Raw genomic sequence first — 18,079 nt, 5'->3', positions numbered from 1 at the left:
TTTTTTTTTTTTTTTTTTTTGCCCTGGGGCCTCCTAATAGGACTCTTACTGTTTGATTACCTGCTCAGACTTTCTTGCAGTGGTGTGTAGTGAATCTGATTCATTCCAGTAGAAAAGATTCTGTTGGTGTGCGATGGATTCACAGTGACGAGAGTGTCTTTACCTATTAAATGTTGAGGCGCTACATTTGCCGCTCGGTAGAACTGGTTATTTCGATTACCACATAATAATCCTTGAAAGCTTTTCTTTTTCCACAGGTGCATCTTCATTCAATATTTAATACAAGTAAGTATTAGAAAAGGTCAAGACAATGTTTGGGTTTATTTCTGCAGTTCATACAGCACACTTAACAGCATTTTCTTTCCGTCAAGAGCAAAAACACTCTTAGTGCAAACCATCTCATCTTTGATCATTAATGGAGTAAATGTGGTTTTCATTATAAACTTGCAACTGCCAGTCATCAGCTGAATGACTTACAGCCATGACTTCGTGGCATGTTAGTTAAAATGTTGTTTCTGAGAAGCTTAAAGCCATAAAGAGATCATCTGATGAACAGCAAATAATAAAAAATCAAGTTCAATGTGACTGTGTTATGTGACATGACATTTGAGTTGACTCATCAGCTCACTCTCACTCACAAGTATGCAGACTCATCACGTAGGCTACAGTACATCTGTTAAGTGAATCACAGCATATTTCTGATAAAAATGAAAAAAAAAAAAAAAAACCACTTCAAACTCAGGCACCCATTACTGTACAGAGGTTAAAAATAGCACATAGCTGAATAGCCATTCTGTTCCTTTGTGGGCACGGCTCAATGCCCTCATCCTGTCTCTGTTCATACAAAAATCATCATCGTTGTGTCCAAAATCCAAAAACTTCAGCCAGCAAAAGTGTTTTTCGTGTTGTTTTCATGGCCATTTATTTACACACCGACTCATTGTGTGGAACGCTTCATGTCCTGCTGGCCTAGGACTAAGTCCACCGGGATGTTTCCTTCCTTCTTTACCCCGCTTTCATCTTCGTATGGCTTTATTTTCAGTTGATTGAAAAAGTGATGATGATGCAGCTTCAGAGGAAATCACAATGCTGCAAAATTCTCTATGCATTCCAAACTGGTATTCCTGCGTGTGTGTGTGTGTGTGATAACCTGCTTACACAGAGGTATGATACAATCTTACAACTGGTCTATTGGAAATATACACAGAATGGAGCTCAGCCCCAGAAGAGCACAGCGATAATTCCATATTCTGTTTGTGTGAATAGCTTCGACAACAAACAACCATATTAATTTGATAATATTCCCATAGGGACTTGGTGTGAAGCGTGCTAATAGATATTTTCTGAGACATTTCTTCACCATCTGTCTGAAACAGTCCCTTCACATAGAGTACTCTGTGTAGTGTATAATACAGTTCACACTACAGTTATTGGCATTATCTCAGGTTCACTTCCACTGCAGTAACAGTAGGGGGAACCAAATAGCCACCACATGCCCACATGTCCATAAAATAACCAATTTTATAGTACACCGTTCTCAAGACAGAGGTAATTAGGCAACAGGAAACAAATTTCAAAGTAATGTGTACGTGGGGAAAGACTATAAGGGTGCCCACGGTTGAATTTTACTGTTATATTGTTTGCTCGCTCTGCTGCTTTTACCTGTTTGGGCACAGGCCAAAAAAACCCATTTCCCTCTCTGTAACCCCTCATCAGCTCCCCCCCACCCCCCACCCCTCTAGAAAGGGAAATTTGCCACCCTGCTGCAGTTGGTCCACAATCTTTAATTTGAAGTCACTCCTACCAGAGAGTGTTCCCTCAGGCAGAAGTGCGCACTGTAGCCTGCTATTCACACACACAGCTTTATTGAGTAGCAACACCTCAGTGACTCTACAGCCTTCGAGCTATTTCAATACAGCTTTTGTTAAGAAATCTAATTTTGAATGTTTATTTTTTTTCTCGTTGTTGTTCCTCCCTGGATGAGAACTGAGATAGAAGTTGGCACTTGCAGGAGCCTCCTTTGCGTAAAGGACCGAGTCTGAATCATGTATTGCGCAGAATCTCTGCTCACTTACGATTAATTTACAGGAGAGAGGCGCATCTCCATCTCACAGGATGCGAGCCGAGCGCTGAATGTCACTGCATGGTTTTGGGCAGAGGGCACCAAACTTGCGTAAAGAGCCTGATTCTTCACAAGTATTGTCGGCTTGTCAGAAGTAGGTGATTGATACAATGTCTGCCATACGGAGGAAATTTGGCGAGGACTACCAGGTGGTCAACACCAACCGGGGCATTACTTTTTCCGCACCGGTGAAGAGAAAGAGGCAGCGGTTTGTGGAGAAGAACGGCCGCTGCAACGTCCAGCACGGTAACCTTGGCGGAGAGACGAGCCGATACATCTCCGATCTCTTCACCACGTTAGTGGATCTCAAGTGGCGCTGGAACCTGCTCATCTTCATCCTTACTTACACGGTTGCATGGCTGGTCATGGCTTCTATGTGGTGGGTGATCGCCTACATCCGCGGCGACCTGAGCCACAGCGGCCACGACCCGTCCTACACTCCGTGCGTCGCCAACGTGTACAACTTTCCCTCCGCGTTCCTGTTCTTCATCGAGACGGAGGCGACCATCGGCTACGGCTACCGCTACATCACCGAGAAGTGTCCGGAGGGGATCATCCTTTTCCTCTTTCAGTCGCTGCTAGGGTCCATCGTGGACGCCTTTCTTATCGGCTGCATGTTCATCAAGATGTCGCAGCCGAAGAAGCGCGCAGAGACGCTCATGTTTAGCCAGGACGCGGTTATTTCGCAGCGGGACGGCAAGTTGTGCCTCATGTTCCGAGTGGGGAACCTGCGGAACAGCCATATGGTGTCCGCGCAGATCAGGTGCAAACTCATCAAGGTAGGCTACAGGTTAAAACAGCTGAGGTTATAATCACCACACATGTAGGCGCACTTTGGCGCAGTGAGGATTCGCCTCTCACTCCATCTCAAGTCTTGAAATGCCATTATCAAGGCCAAGACTAATTGACAGCCCCTTCATTTGTTTTGAAATTGCCCATTATGTTTTATGAGTGCTTTCCAAGTCATGCATTGAATTTCCATTCATCTTAAGAATTGATTGCATTCCCCGAGGGTCTCTATGATTTGCAGGCTATGGTTTTAACACGAGGCTCCGACATAAAAGATATATTTTAATGGGTGACCATTTACATTTACCCCCTGCAGCAACTTCTTCAGTGCCCGATTTGCCCTGAACTCAGTTTTGTGTTGCTGCTGTCCTCCCTCTTCTTTTCTCAGCTGCAGAGTGTGTTTCCTGGTACAGTGAGGGTCCTCACAAATTGTCCCCCGTCAGTCAGCAGAGTGGCTGTCAGTGGTCTGTATATCTTAAATTCTGCCTCTGCTTTAACTGTCAGCAGAGGAGATGAATGGGCCCCCAGGGGACAGTAGGTGGGAAACTACAGATTGACTAAAAGGTCAATTGAGCCAATTCCTGTACTCTTGACTAAAGATAAAATGCCACTAAAATGAAGCACTGCACGCTGATAATGATGTGACGCTGGTGTCAGTGCAGGAGGGATGAAAGCAGCTGATAAAAGAGAAGAGGAAAGCATTTTGTGCCATACAACTTCATAACTGAACGATCAATCGCCACATTTTTGAAATAACACCTGGTAGTTTTTTTCTTCTGTTCTCTACAGAATTTCTGACCGATAGCAGGACAGCACTTTGATTTAATTATTTTCTACAATGTCTAAATTTTGTTCCAGCATGTCCATGTTCCTGCACCACAATTCATCACATATAATTAGATTTTTTGACAATTGTGTGTTTTTGGTACATGCTCTTCTTCACTGTAAGCAGGCATGTCTCCCAAATGAAATCTAATTTTCGTCAGTCCAAACATCTTTAGATATCTGAAGGACAGCAGTGCTTTGCTGTGACAGGGAGAGTCATCTCTGCAGAGTAGTGTGACGCTCATAAGTGACAGTTTCATTTCTGAACCTCAAGGGAGAGTCACCAGAAAGCTCCTGGCATGTTAGTATCACCATTAGGTCAATAATATGATTATACTTTATGCTTTGTGTTGCACAGAGGCATATAATACCATTTAAAACAATGCCTTCTGTTCAGTCTCTGTCATTTTTAGTAAGAGAGAGAGTAAAAAACACAAAATTGTGTCCATTAGAGGAATAAAAGTCACTCAGCTGAACTCATGAAAAGCCATCATTTAATAAGTGATTATCGCTAATGTTTCAGATCTCCCTGGAATGTGTTTTAGTTCATTTTATTGTCATTCACTCCTTAATTAGTAGCCTGGAAAGGCAAAGGAAAATATGCTGCGTTAATTACAATTAATCAACACAGCATCACTGAGTCACAAATGCTATATCAGCTTTCCAATGAGAGAGTTTAATGTTATGCCATGGTTGTTTAAGACACTTTCATTCTGTTCAAACAGAGTGAAAGCAGGAGGATCTTCACCCATGGGACATGCTGTCATGTTTGACCTTGGTCAGATTTGTCTGCATAATGATTGTGCCAATACTACAGACATCTCCCAAGTAGAATTGGCTCTTTTTATGGAGCCACAAGGAGAATGGTTGGGATAAATTTAGATCATGGTCTTTATTTGATACCTTAAGGCCCAGTGGACGTGGAGTGTAACACTGGTAGTTTCAGCAGATCTGATTCACAACAGTAAAAGCAGAACAAGCTGCAAGAACTGCTGCAGTATTGTTGCAGAGTAGGTACATCATGGAGACTCAGTGCTTTTGGGACACTGTGCCTTACTCTTACTTCTTTTTTTTTTAAGTAAATAAACCTGCCCGAGTCTAATGTAATTACTGGAAAACAAACTAGAGAGTGTTTGTTGTTAGAAGTGGTCTCACCCATCTGTTTGTCTGATTTTTTTAGTGGAACAATCCTCGGCTGTCTTCACAGATCAGTTAATTAGGGTTAAGCCACGATCTTAATCTGGGATTTCTGCCAGTAAATGATGATCTTTTCAGATGATCATTAAATTGTTTTTTTTTTTTTTTTTTCCAAGCCAAAGCTATTTGTGTGTGACATTTAGGATTTAACTGATTATCTCCTTAAAAGCATCACAGTCGTGTGCCATCAATCATGCCCAGAGGACAAACAGCAAACAATCAAAATGTGCTTTGGAGGTTCACTTTTATCTCATTCAGTTTCATTATGTTTCATGGACATCTTTTCAGTTTTATTTTGTTCACAGTTTTACATAATGTTCCAGGGAGCTGCAATGTCAGGCTGTTGTCTAAAGACTCACATTGGCGGTATCTTTCCATTAGCTATAAACATTGGTGTCAGCTTTTATGAAATATTTTGTAAGAACTAAAAAATCCCACTCACTGTCAGCCACTTTTATCACCTTCCAGCATGCATACTGGTGCTGCTGGTGCCCTCTGATTGGTGGGTTTTACCCACGCTATGTTTACATGTATATGCAGCCCATATGCATTAGTGAAATAGTCACAGAATTTAATCTATAGATTCCTATACATGGACACAAATGTAATTATTTTTTCATGACATGTCCATGTCCATGTCCATGTCCACGTATGGAGGTAGCTGGGATAGGTGGGTGGGTCCAACACAGGACTTTCACTCAGGAGACAGGGGTCTCGAATCTCATGTTAAACTTATAGTCAATGTTGATGTTTTATGAAAGCAGTTATTTTAAACTAAATCATAATCCTTTCCTAAACCTAACCAAGTATTTTGGTGCCTAAACCTGACCAGTCTGGGACCGTCACCTGAAATGTTTATCAGGAAGCTTTATTTTGAAAGTCTTGCATATTTAACTTTGGCATAGTGGACAGATCTATGTACTACAACACCCACAAGCCTCAGCCACTGCTACGGAAAAGAAGCCAGTCAGAGCATAATGATTAGCTTTCCACCACTGTTGGTGCTGCACAAAGTAAAATGTAAGCTTTAACGTGCAGAAATGCACCTTTGGAGTTTTCATTGAATTATATCCCAAACTTTTTGTGTACACAGGCTTGTAACTTTTTTTTGTAGAACAAGGTATTTTCACAGTTTTTACTCTTTTGTAAGACTGTTTTGGGAAAAATAAAATACTTTTACCTCCAGAACCAGGGGAGCCAGAAATAGCTCCCCACCCCCCCTTCGCAGCTCTATAAAATGATCGACAGTGTGTGGGAGTGCTTTGATTATGATCCTAAACACCTGTCAGTGAGACTTTTTGGAGTCAATGATCTTTCCATTAAATGATACCTGCTAAAAGGCACTGACATGCCTGACATCATGGCTCTGACACAACAGATGTAAAAGTAACTCTAGTCAAAAGAACAGGGAAGATCTGTTGCTCTAAGTGTGAGTTATATTTCATAATTGAAACTATTTTAATTGCACTTAGAAATGTTGTGTCAAGGGTCACTGATTTTGGAATTTACGCCACCAAGTGGGAGCATTTTTCCTTGGCAGGACTGTGCATTTCTTCGATATCCATAATGCATTAACTTAAAAAAAAAAAAGGTAACTGTCCGTGAATTACCATGAATATTAATGCTGCTTTCATTAATAAACCAGTAGAATGCAGTTGTGCAGTGACCCCTACAGCATTGGCAGAATACGATATTAAAATAAAGATACATGTTTGCATCTAGTTTGCCAGCATTGCATGAAGGACTCATCTTAGCAAGACAAAAGTACTCAGACAAGACAGAAAGAAGCGGAAAACAGCAGCAATGTGGCAAACAAAAAGACAGAGACAGAGGGAGAGAGTGACAGCTGGGTGGTGCACGTCAATGTCAACAGAAGCTCGTCTCAGTAGGTTGGTCCACAGCAGGAGATGAGTGATAAGGGCTAGTAGTAGCAGACAGACAGGCATGGATGCAAGTGTTTAGCTATACAGGCAGGCAGACATGTCAGCATGACTCCCCACATCTGCCACCGTCTAACTCTGAAGGACAAGCAGAGAGAGGAGGAGAAAGAGAGAAGAAGAAGGGACAAACTGACTGACAGTTGAATTAGCTTTAATGCTGCCGCCCAGGGTCCGGGGATGGCAGCTCAGACGTGACGTCTTTGGGAGCATTATGTTTGATGTCCAGCCCAAAAGCTCAAAGGACCCAGCTGGACGCACGTGGACATATGTGCCGCACACAAATCCACAGTTGCATTAACGACACACAAAAAGGACAAATGTGCACTGACACACACACCTGTCTAAATTTCGCTGTTTGTGTGCATCTCTTTCACATACACCCCTTCACACACACACCATCACTAAAGAGGAAGCGTGTCACCAGGGACAGGGCCTGCGTTCACTCAACCTGAATCTCAGGTGGCTTAGTAAATTAGGCACTCTCACTGTATCAGGTCCTCTTCTGAAGGCCATTAATTTCCCCCTTGTGGCTCTGACTGTTTAGCAGCAGTGAGAGAACACACAAAGCTTTCACCTTGTTCAAACTATTCAGTGTAGAGCAGGTTGCTCCTTCCTTGGCAGAAGTGTAATTTTGTTGCAACACTATGGCGCTCGTCAATGGAGCTGTGAACAGTATCTGACAAATAGCTGCTTCACTTTCATAACTAGAATGGCTTAAATATGACTTCCCAGGAAATTGGTTTCCAGTCTCATTGACTTACATGAGCGTGTCTGACAAATGGGACACCTGCCTGCACTGTCTCAATGACAATTTACATTTTTAAACGACTGAGAGAAATAAATGAATTAATATATAAACACGACAGGCTTTTTAAAAAATGATGTCATCTGCTCTTTCTACTTGTAGGAGATGGAGGGAGCTTTTCCAGAAGCAGAGATGGCAACAGCAATATGGAAAAATCAATTGCCCAAGAGTTACAGTTATTTGAATCTAAGAGAAACTGTGGAAGGGTGATGCAGGAAGCTGGTAAATTAAGATTTAGGTGGAGGTGGCAGCTGACAAACTGTTGAATTTCACTGCTCACAAAGTTCAATTATATGAAAACGTCAAAGGGAAACGTGATCTACCATCAATTAGCAAATCAACTCAAAATACGGATGTTTCATATATGAACAAAAGACAGGAATAGAAACAATACTTTGCCGAAAAAAGGGATTTCAATGTACATTTAACAGTTTAACATATTGCGACATGCACTAATTTACTTGCTGTTAGGTGGATTTTGTGAGCTTTGAACAGAGCCAGGCTAGCTGTTTCCCACTGTTCTCAGTCTTTATGCTAAACCAAGATAACCGCCTGCTGGCTGTAGCTTTATGTTTATCGTACAGGAATGAGTGCTATCAATCTCTGCATTTAACAGCAAGAAAACAACAAACCATGTTGTGAGCACTATACAGGGATTCAGACTGAAAAGAGACGTTTTATAACCACAAGGAACTGTGACTACGTATTTGACATCTTTTACTTTGACATCCTTTACTCTGACAAAATGCCAAAACAAAGTTAGTAGTAGTATTTTATTTCACCTTCTTGCTCTCAGAGTGTTTTACCCTGATTTAACTTCAGTAGACATGCATACAACATAGACTCCCCGTCTGCATATTCCGGGAGCGTCCATCATTGGTACAGCATGATGGGCGACACTTTCCCTCACCAAGGCGAGGCAGGGATCTGTGGGCACAGACGTCTTCCTGTGAAATGTCACACCCTTCTGTCCTCCACATCACTGTGAATACAAATGACAGCCTGTTTGCCATCTGTCGACCAAGTGGCTCCTCACTCAAAGGGCCAGGGAGACTACGCTGCGTACAAGTTAACATGAGATGACAGAGAGAACTATCTGAATTTCGCCATGGCAGAATGTAACTCAGTTTAAGTAACACATTTGCATTGTTTTGCTTTTCTGTTTACTCGTGTTGATAGTGGTCTATATGGGTTGTTGCCGGGTTTTTATCTCCGACGTTCAGGGTGAAACAAATACCTTTTCTTTTGTAAATCATTCACTCTTGATGAATCAACGAGTAAGAGACTTGCAAACGACAGTAAAAGAGGTTTTATAAGCTCACAGAGAGCCCTCTCCCTAATCCCATGTTTTAATTTAACAGCTAAAAGAGGACTTTATTTGATTGAGCTTCTCAAGAGCAAGCACTAGTGTCTTCCTCATAATCTAATGATACTTTTCTCAGAGGCCAGGCTGTTACAGAGAGTTTTTAAGTACTCTAATATGCTGGCATTGAGAGTAAAAGATTACTGCTAAGTGTCCCAAACAGTAGATGTTACCAGTGCTCATGTTGTCTGACAGATGTGGGAGACTGCTGCTTCTTTTTACATCCTTATTCTCACCTTCACCTGTCACGTCTGCCAGTAAGGGCATAGAGAACAACATCAAGGTCCAAAGAGCACCTTTTTAGTGTTGTTGTCTCTCCTGGGTGAAGTGTTCCAATGACTGTCACTCTACGGCAAAAAATATGTCAAAATATTCCTTCTGTCCTTTATTTGTATATCAAAATCTATACATGTCTCTGCCAAAAGTGTCAAGAGAGTTTTTTGTTGATTCATCCAGCTCTCAGAGGCAAATAAATATTCCATCCAATAAAATGTCATCATAGATTTTTGGGGACAGTCAGCCACCACTTCCCATTTTACAAAACATGCAGGTCTGTCAAGCAAACTAAGCCCAAAAGCAGTAGGTCAGAGCCCTAATTGAGGATGATGGAAGCAATCCTGAACAACTATGATCACTTCTAGTTTGCAGGCTTTGTCCCGCCTGCTTTTGTGCTCCCCACCCCATTTTAACTCCCACTCCTGCATCCTGTGTCATGTGCAACCATGTCAAATCACAGAGGAAAATTGCTTTTCCAAACTATTTCATGGTACCTTTAACACTGCTTCGAATCCCATCACAGTTACACCTGCAAAAAAATACATAGGTATACAGTAGCCGTAAGGAGTTCTAGATGAAAAATGTCCACTAAAGTGGCATTTATTATCCAACAGAGATAACATGAGAACTGTTCTGGCTGGTGGAGTGGACTCCTAGACTGCACACCAGTTATCCTCAAGGTCATAAAACTGCTGAAGCCATGTGGATAAAACCTTTTACTTTTTTTTTTTTTTTTTTTTTCCAGTGCCTTGAATTTTGGAGGGATTCCAGCTAGCTCATAGCTAAGCTAATCAGCTGCTCACAGGGGCTTTATATTTGCCACACAGATAAGAGAGTGCTATTAATACTCTCCTCTAACTCTCAATACTTCAAGTAAAAGTTTAACTATTCTTTAACACTGTTTAGGGTTAAGGGTAGATACATTATCCACACTCTTAAGTTCCCCCTGTTTCCAGTCCTTATGCTAAGCTAAGCTAACTGACTGCTGGCTGTAGCTACTAATCCAGTCTACAGATATTAGAGTCGTATAAATCTTCTGCCCTAATTCTTTGCAATAAAGTGAATAAGTGTATTTCCTATAATGTCAGTTACCGCCCATGGACATGAAATTTATGGCAGACATTTGAATGTATGTGGCTTATTTATTTTCTGTGTCCATCAAATCCAATACCAAATCAAACTGTCCAATATTTGTATTTATGCTGCTAATGCTCAGCCAGTCAAATTCTGATGTTAAAAGTCAAGTGAGATGAAAAACTGACTTCTAAAAACTTCTAACTGAACAATTAGGTGTTCACTTGCCAATAAGATTCAAATGACCATTGTTATTGTTGGGGAAGAAAGTTGAAGAATTATCCTGAATTATCACTCAGAAGTAGAAATGTAAACATAATGTGTCCGGATTGTTTGTGTTTCCAGTCTCGGCAGACCCCAGAGGGCGAGTTCCTGCCCCTGGACCAGTGTGAACTGGACGTGGGATTTGGGACAGGGGCAGACCAGCTCTTCTTGGTATCGCCTCTCACCATCTGCCACGAGATCAACACCAAGAGCCCGTTCTTTGATCTGTCGCAGCGCTCACTCATGAACGAGCAGTTTGAGATTGTTGTCATCCTAGAGGGCATCGTGGAGACCACTGGTTAGAGCAAATGATTAATTTTGTATATGTATGTTTTTTTAAAATAAGCTTCCCTTTCCCTAATCATCCGTTTCATCGTCTATTACCCTGTGGCATAGAGCATTTCTCAGTATTCTAAAATAAAATATTTAACAGAATGTTTAATTTCATGGTCTTTAATTATTCAATGGCACAAGCTCTTCTGTCTGTTTTTCCATATCTGTCTCTGTTTTCCCTGAAGCACTTCTCCACTTTTCATTGCTGCTCCCTGTCTTGCTGTCTGTCCACTTTCATTTAACATTCCGCTTACGACAGTTTTCTTCATAATGTCACAAGTTCTGTATCTGTATTTGAAATATTTCTCTACATGTCTGTCTCTTCTCTCCATTGTAGGTATGACATGCCAGGCAAGGACATCTTACACTGAAGACGAAGTCCTGTGGGGCCATCGTTTCCTCCCTGTCATGTCACTGGAGGAGGGTTTCTTCAGAGTTGACTACTCTCAGTTCCACAACACTTTTGAGGTCCCTACACCTCCCTACAGCGTAAAAGAGCAGGAGGAGAAGTCCTTGTTGACGTCACCAAACCCCTTGCCTGTTGCGCCCACCCCCTCCTCCCCTCTGTTGGGTAACGGAGGCCGCGGAGGCCGCAGGGAAAGGCTCCTGTCAGCCGACTATGCAGACCACGTTGAGGACCAAGCCTCCAGGCTGCCCAGTAAACTCCAGCGCATGAGCTCCACCAAGGAGGAGCTCCTCTGGAGGGGGCTGAAGATGGGGCCAGCCTTGCCTGGGGGGAAGGCCTCCAGTACAGGAGACCTTCCGCTAAGTATTCAGAGGCTGAGGTCCAGCTCCATCCCGGTAGCGAGGCAAGGACAGCTGGAGGAGCAGGTCCAGCTGTTGTCCTTGGATGGAGATCCTGAGGAGGGTGAGCTGGAGAAACACAGACTGCCAGCAGCCATTAGCACCATTGCTGCTGCAACCCCAACACCAGTCCAGATCCCCTTTGTCGGGAGTCGGCCAGAGGATAATCTGCCCCCGAAACTGCGGAGAATGAATGCTGACCGCTGACTTCTGCAGACTACCTTTAAGACTAACAATTGAATCAGGCTCGATGGGCATTGCATATAAATAAAGACTACTGTGATATAAGTTTTATTTTTTTCTGCGGATTTTGTCCAGTATTTTACATTTACTTACGGGCTCTCTACTAAGTTGTCCGTTGCCACAAATAGAAGGACAACACCAATAAGCCATCCATCCGCTCATACTGTGAGTCATTTTTGATAGATCACCATCTGTGCCCCCCACTGACTTCTAACACTTCTGCCCCTGTGCTTGTTTCTTTCACTTTTGTTCTTAGAGTTGCATCAAAAACTTTAATATCTCAAACAACCACACCTTTGTCAATTAAATAAGCACCAAAGTGGCAGTCATGTTGAAGACTGACCCAAACTGACCATTTGCTAAACCTCACCCCTGAACAGCTACTGTCCAATCATAGCTTAGCAGGTGTAACTTGCAGCAGGTTGCTCAAGCTTTGGATTTCTTCACATTATCCGCAGTGTGCATGGGGCTGTAGTAAGGGTAAAGAACAACTGAAAGTGATGCAACACTATGCAAAGTTTGGCCCCATTCATTTTAAAAGGCACATGAGTACATCGCTTTGCAAGGCACTGTGGGATTCCGAGCAATGCAGGACCGAATTTCGCCTGGTGGCTACAAAGGATTTTGCTGAAAGACAGCAATGCATAGTTGGTCAGGAAATTAGTGTTTATCTGCTGGGCCACATGTCTGTGAATGAGAAGATCGTTATTGTACTTTCTAGGATGCCTCATTTCTATGCTCCTGGCCTTGAGGATTACAGAAAGAAACAAAGACAAACTGTTGTTTGGCACAATGTCATGTAATCTGTAGGAGAATGTGCAGCTTGTTTACAATATTCCCACAATGTTTGCTAATGAGCAAGTGACTCCCGTGCTTGCAAACATTGAGTAAGAGGTACTGGAGGGAGGGTGACCATATTTTCATATTTTCAAACCCAGACCCGTAAGTGAACTGCACGTTCATGCATGGCCACATGAATGCACTTATGTACACACTATAGGCTTTACATCTCGATGGGGGACAATTATTATTTATTATTGGGACACTCATGGGACACTCATCTTGGAACCGGGACAACTGAGACACCAGGTCATCATCGTCAGAGGCAATGTCGCGCGATTGGTTCACTTCCAGCAGCTGGTCTCCATAAGAGTGATACTCTGCAGTGAAAGAGGATGGATTGTGGTGTCTTTCTTTGAATTTTTACAAAACCAAAAACACCAGAACTAAACTGTGAGCAATAGATTAAACTGTGCGTTTATATTGTCTGAAGTAAACTGCAAATGTTAGCATGTCTGTCTCTGTGTGGAACGGAGCATATAGCTAAGTGAAGTGAAGTGTGGCTCTTCATTTGATTTGGAAAAGTTTACACTCTAGCATTTCCAGCCAACATTACCCAAGATATGCAGTGTTATGTTAGCCAAAGTAGTCCTCATCCTAAAAGCCTCTTTCCTTGTAATGTAATCCTTATCCCACTTCAGATGCTCGGCCCAACTTGGTCTACACTGCGACACAATCACAATGCTAATTCTTTATTTCCATGCTGTCTTCTTCCTATCAGCTGCTGAGGATGACTTTGAAAGTGGGGCCTTTAGGCTTTAGCCTCAGTTTTTTAGCATAATATCATGTGTAGCCATCGAGTGAATATTCAGTTATCATTTTAAAAAGAGGCAGCTTGAAACATTAAAAATAATCAGTGGATACTGAGTTTTCAAACACCTCATGGAGCTAGCATTAGCTTGATTGGCTAGCTAACGCACAACCGGCACGATCAGTGGTTGTTGGCTAGAAACCTGCTTTGTCTACCTCTGTGTACAATGAAGCACCCATTGATTTGAAAATAACTAAGAATTTTGAGTGGTGAATCTGCCACTGCTCTCATTGTAAACTGCACATGTGCTGTGTGAGAATGAAAGCTTGACAGGCATAACAACATTAACATCAGTGGACGGGGGTTAGCAAAAGGTCAATAAACCAGATCTGGGTAAAAAAAAAAAAAAAAAAAAAAATCATAAGAACCCTGCTACACAGGTCAGGTTAATACACTTTATTTATTTATCACTTGTTATGAATATTTGTTTATTTGAATGCTCATTTGAAATATGTTTACTACTGTACAATTTTAACTATTTTTACCTCTTGTTGCCGTGTTTGCATTGACCCATTATATGCATGGGTGACAAAATGTAATCACAGATCAATTTTGGACTATGGACTTTGTTTCATCAATGAACTGATTTATTAAAATGTAAAGCAAATCATTGGATGCTGACATCAGGGGACACATGTATTATTGCTAATAGAAAAGTCAGATAATACTTAATATTGCAACTGCTAAATAATAAATAATTGAAATGAAAAAAGTGTGTCTGCAAGTGCGTTAATCATGTTCCATCTAAAAAATGCTGCATCACCTTTTCTGTGGGATTCCAGCCATGTATTTGCTGACTGTGTTCAACATTTCAACACCCTCAGGGGTTCAGCCTGCAAATGCATCAGCGGCTCATGCGTCACCTGCTGTGGTGGTTAAACCAACAGCCATCAATCACTGAAGCCTTATATTTGAATGCGAGTTATTTCTATTTTGAAGCAAATTTCAGGAGGGCAAGAGTTGAGAGTCAACTCCAGACAAAACCCTCTGTTGGCATTTAAACCCCAGCTGGTAGGTTAATGTACTTCACTCCCTCCTCTGCTCACTTGAAATCAAAGCACTAACCTTCTTCACCGGCTGCAGCTTCAGCTAATTAATGCAGATTCCCAAGGCTGACAGAAGTCATGCTTTTTACCAGCCAGATCGGTGGTACTTAGTTCATTTTGCCTTGATTGTGTCTACATTACACATCTGAGGATGTCCAGAGCTAATTAGTCAGACTGCAAAGAATAGAACAAAACAGATATTTGATTATGTAACTCGTTGACAGTACAAAATGACCTCTGTCCAGCTTAAGATAGAATTAACTCAGATAAATGATGGGGGGACGAATAACTCACAGACCATTCTTCACACAGACATAATGCTGTATCATGATGGATTCAGCTGGAAAGCAAAATCTGTTTTGCTCATTCCTCTGTCATTAAATTATACTTGGGAAATGGATTGATCTAATTTTCACTTCATTTGCACTTCCTTTGGTGCAATGAAGGTCATTACATCATGAAAACAGATAAAACATTTGTAGCTAATTTCATGTCTGAATCAGGTTGTAACATTTCCCTGAGATGGGTGAGACCTCGCCAAACCAAAAAGTCCTTAGAATAACTGAAATAAATATTTACATTACAGATTGAAAAAGGGTTTAACATTAGGGTGTCTTCATGTATTTATTTCTTGAGGAATCTGTGTCCATAAAAACTGCATTTGAAGAGAAAACAAGTGGTTGAAATAGAAAATAAAGGATAGTCCATTAAACCACCTCAACCAGCTACAACATTACTGTTTACATATACATCAGAAATAATGCTTGAATAATATAATATATACACTGACAGGGCTCATTCAGTAAAATGTACTGAAGAATTGAAAGAAAAAGTATCATTATGGAGTAGAATGGCTGCTGTCATTTTACTATATATTATTGTATTATCAATAATGATTTCATTATTGATAATAATTTTGATAATAATAATAATAATTTGATAATGTAAGCAGCATTTAAATGTTATTTAGTTAGTTCTTTAGGTACTGTATCTATTGTTGGATAATGCAACTCTATAAGGTAACAGAGTACTATATACAATATTTCCTCTTGAGCTGTAGTGGAGTACAAGTATACAAAAATTAAGTATAATATTTTAGTACTTTGTACCACTGCATATGTTTAACAATGCCGGAGGCCATACTAAATATCTAAGGCTACATTCATTTCCACTTAACAGACTGCAGATCCCAATAAACTTTCTGTCACACTAATAGTACAACATGCAGCTGTGTTGCATTAAATCACCTGGGTGTACTAATATTGACTGTACTGTATGAAGCCCAGCAACTACACCAGCATCAACAGCGATCTGATGTTGATAGCGTTGAATTATTTATTATTTTTCTACACTTAAAAGAGACCTCTTTGCCAATCTAAACAGTACAAAATCATTAATAATCAGTGTGATCTCTGCTCACATTGAAAAGCCCCATTTCCAGCTGCTGGGCTCCTTCGTGTTCACAAGAGTGCATTGTCATGTATAGTCTAAAGCTGCATTTGTATGCTACCACAGAGGCAGATGTGGCTGCAGAGCGTGACTCTGTGGGCTCTGCATGTCTGCATGTTTATCTTTGTGCATAGGGAAACACAGCAAGACGCTCAGGAGGAGCACAGCAATCAGATGACACATCCACATTGACCAGATGCTCATCCATAGTCAATGAGCACAAAAATTGTCCCTTCTCTGTAGCACAGCGCCATTAGCTTTGTGAATTGAGAGATCATCTGGGTTGTGAGGACCGTTGTATTTTGATTCTGACATGGATACAGTCATTTACAGTCAGGTACCGACAGCTATGAATAAATCTGCATCTGTGAGCTAATATCACTTTGTTCTAAAGTGACCATCAAACTACTGGACAAAGTGGAGTGGGAGTCCCTCACTGGACAATGAACCCTCTCTTACTGTAAACGCAAACCACTTCTTTTGCTCATGCATCAGCAAATTTGTCTCCAAAAGAGACACAGAAGTATCACAGGATACAAAACTTTAACACAAATATTTCAACTGGATAATGTAAAAGTGTTCGAGTACATAAAATGTCCAAATAGTCAAGAGAAAGCGCACTGGATTTTTAGCTTCCTTTTGATGGCCATGAGAGGTGGGAGTGGGCATCATTTACTCATGGTGTCAGCTGTGTTGTGCCCACAGGCTCGCTCTGGGCAGCCTAGGTAAATAGTGCTTAGCTCTCCCCTGCAGAATCTCAATTACTTTTCTCTCTTTGCTTTCGCTGTGAGTCACCATATATCAATCCAAGTGTGCTTTATTTCTGTGGTGTCCTTTCAGCTGAAAGTCCAGACTGAAGAATGTAAGAATTTGTTTTGGGTAACTCTAAAGAAGAAAGTGCTCTCCACTGGAAAAATGGTTTTCTTGAGAACAATTTTTCTCACCTTTCATATTTACTGCAAAACAGCATACAAAGAAAGAAGAAACCTAACTTTTTTTTTCCACCACGTATTTTACATTATCAGCAGTATTATGGCCTTGAGTTATTTACAAAATAATTTCCAAACCATGTCTGAGATCAACCTGCACAATGAGAGAGTGAAGTTTGGGTCTCGGAGTGGATTAATTAGATACAGTTTTATTCATTTTCACTGCAGTCTCACCTAAAACTAGTTCAGAATCACACCACATGCAGTTAGATGATTGCTTTTTTTCTGGCAAATCAAACAGCGTGATACAATATTTTCAGTTTAATACATTTTCTTTATGAAAATTGTTAATTAGAGAATGCTTGTTTTAAATGTGTCCTGGAAAGAACTTTTAGCATCTTAAAGCTTTGGAAAATTTGGTTTCAAACCTGTCTCCCCTGTGCAGTGGTTATCAACGGGTTAATTAGCTATAGAGGCTGTACAAGGCTATAAACCTTTATTTCTCCTGTAAAAGCTGTTCATTTTAATATGAGGGTCTATGGAGATTGACTTTTGGAGACAGCCTCAAGTGGCCATTTGAGGAACTGCAGTTTTTGGGATTGGACTGGAGGTTGCTGCTTGCTATAAACCCACCGGACACCACATGCTCAGCAGGTGAACCTCAGACAGACAAAGTTAGCGACTAGCCAGTGAACACAATGAAGCATCTAACAGCTAAAGACTCAGATATTTCTCTTCGGAGTTGGTAGAGACCAAAAATAGAGCTAAAAGAAGAGTAAATATTGGACTGACATTCAGCAGGTCACCACGAACACTGCTCCAAATGGATGCTAATGTTGCTCTGTTACTACTGGATGCAGATTTAAATATTCACGACTAAATAACCAGCAATCAAAGTTAAAGTTTTATGGAAAAAAATCATCCTTACATACGACCCCGTCTCCAAAAAAGTTGGGACACCGTGTAACA

The 18,079-nt window shown here is 41.2% G+C and overlaps 1 protein-coding gene across 1 annotated transcript; it reads left to right on the top strand.

The window, feature by feature from the left end:
* Nucleotides 1-1,811: 1,811 nt before the first annotated feature.
* Nucleotides 1,812-14,386, top strand: LOC143338931 (G protein-activated inward rectifier potassium channel 1-like). Its single transcript, XM_076759824.1, has 3 exons — nucleotides 1,812-2,901; nucleotides 10,737-10,953; nucleotides 11,326-14,386. The coding sequence occupies exons 1-3, from the start codon at nucleotides 2,233-2,235 to the stop codon at nucleotides 11,997-11,999; spliced, it is 1,560 nt and encodes a 519-aa protein (XP_076615939.1). The 5' UTR covers nucleotides 1,812-2,232; the 3' UTR covers nucleotides 12,000-14,386.
* Nucleotides 14,387-18,079: the final 3,693 nt, after the last annotated feature.

This window comes from Chaetodon auriga, chromosome 20 (genome assembly GCF_051107435.1).
Source record: "Chaetodon auriga isolate fChaAug3 chromosome 20, fChaAug3.hap1, whole genome shotgun sequence".
NCBI lineage: Eukaryota > Metazoa > Chordata > Actinopteri > Chaetodontiformes > Chaetodontidae > Chaetodon > Chaetodon auriga.
Note: the sequence above shows the minus strand (reverse complement) of the source record. Positions and strands in the feature narration are given on the sequence as shown.

Excerpts from the sequence above, each read along its gene's own strand:
- LOC143338931 (XM_076759824.1), top strand. The coding sequence starts at position 2,233 with ATGTCTGCCATACGGAGGAAATTTGGCGAGGACTACCAGGTGGTCAAC. Across the intron at positions 2,902-10,736 it reads TCAGGTGCAAACTCATCAAG|TCTCGGCAGACCCCAGAGGG; the intron begins GTAGGCTACAGG and ends TTGTGTTTCCAG. Across the intron at positions 10,954-11,325 it reads GGGCATCGTGGAGACCACTG|GTATGACATGCCAGGCAAGG; the intron begins GTTAGAGCAAAT and ends TCTCCATTGTAG.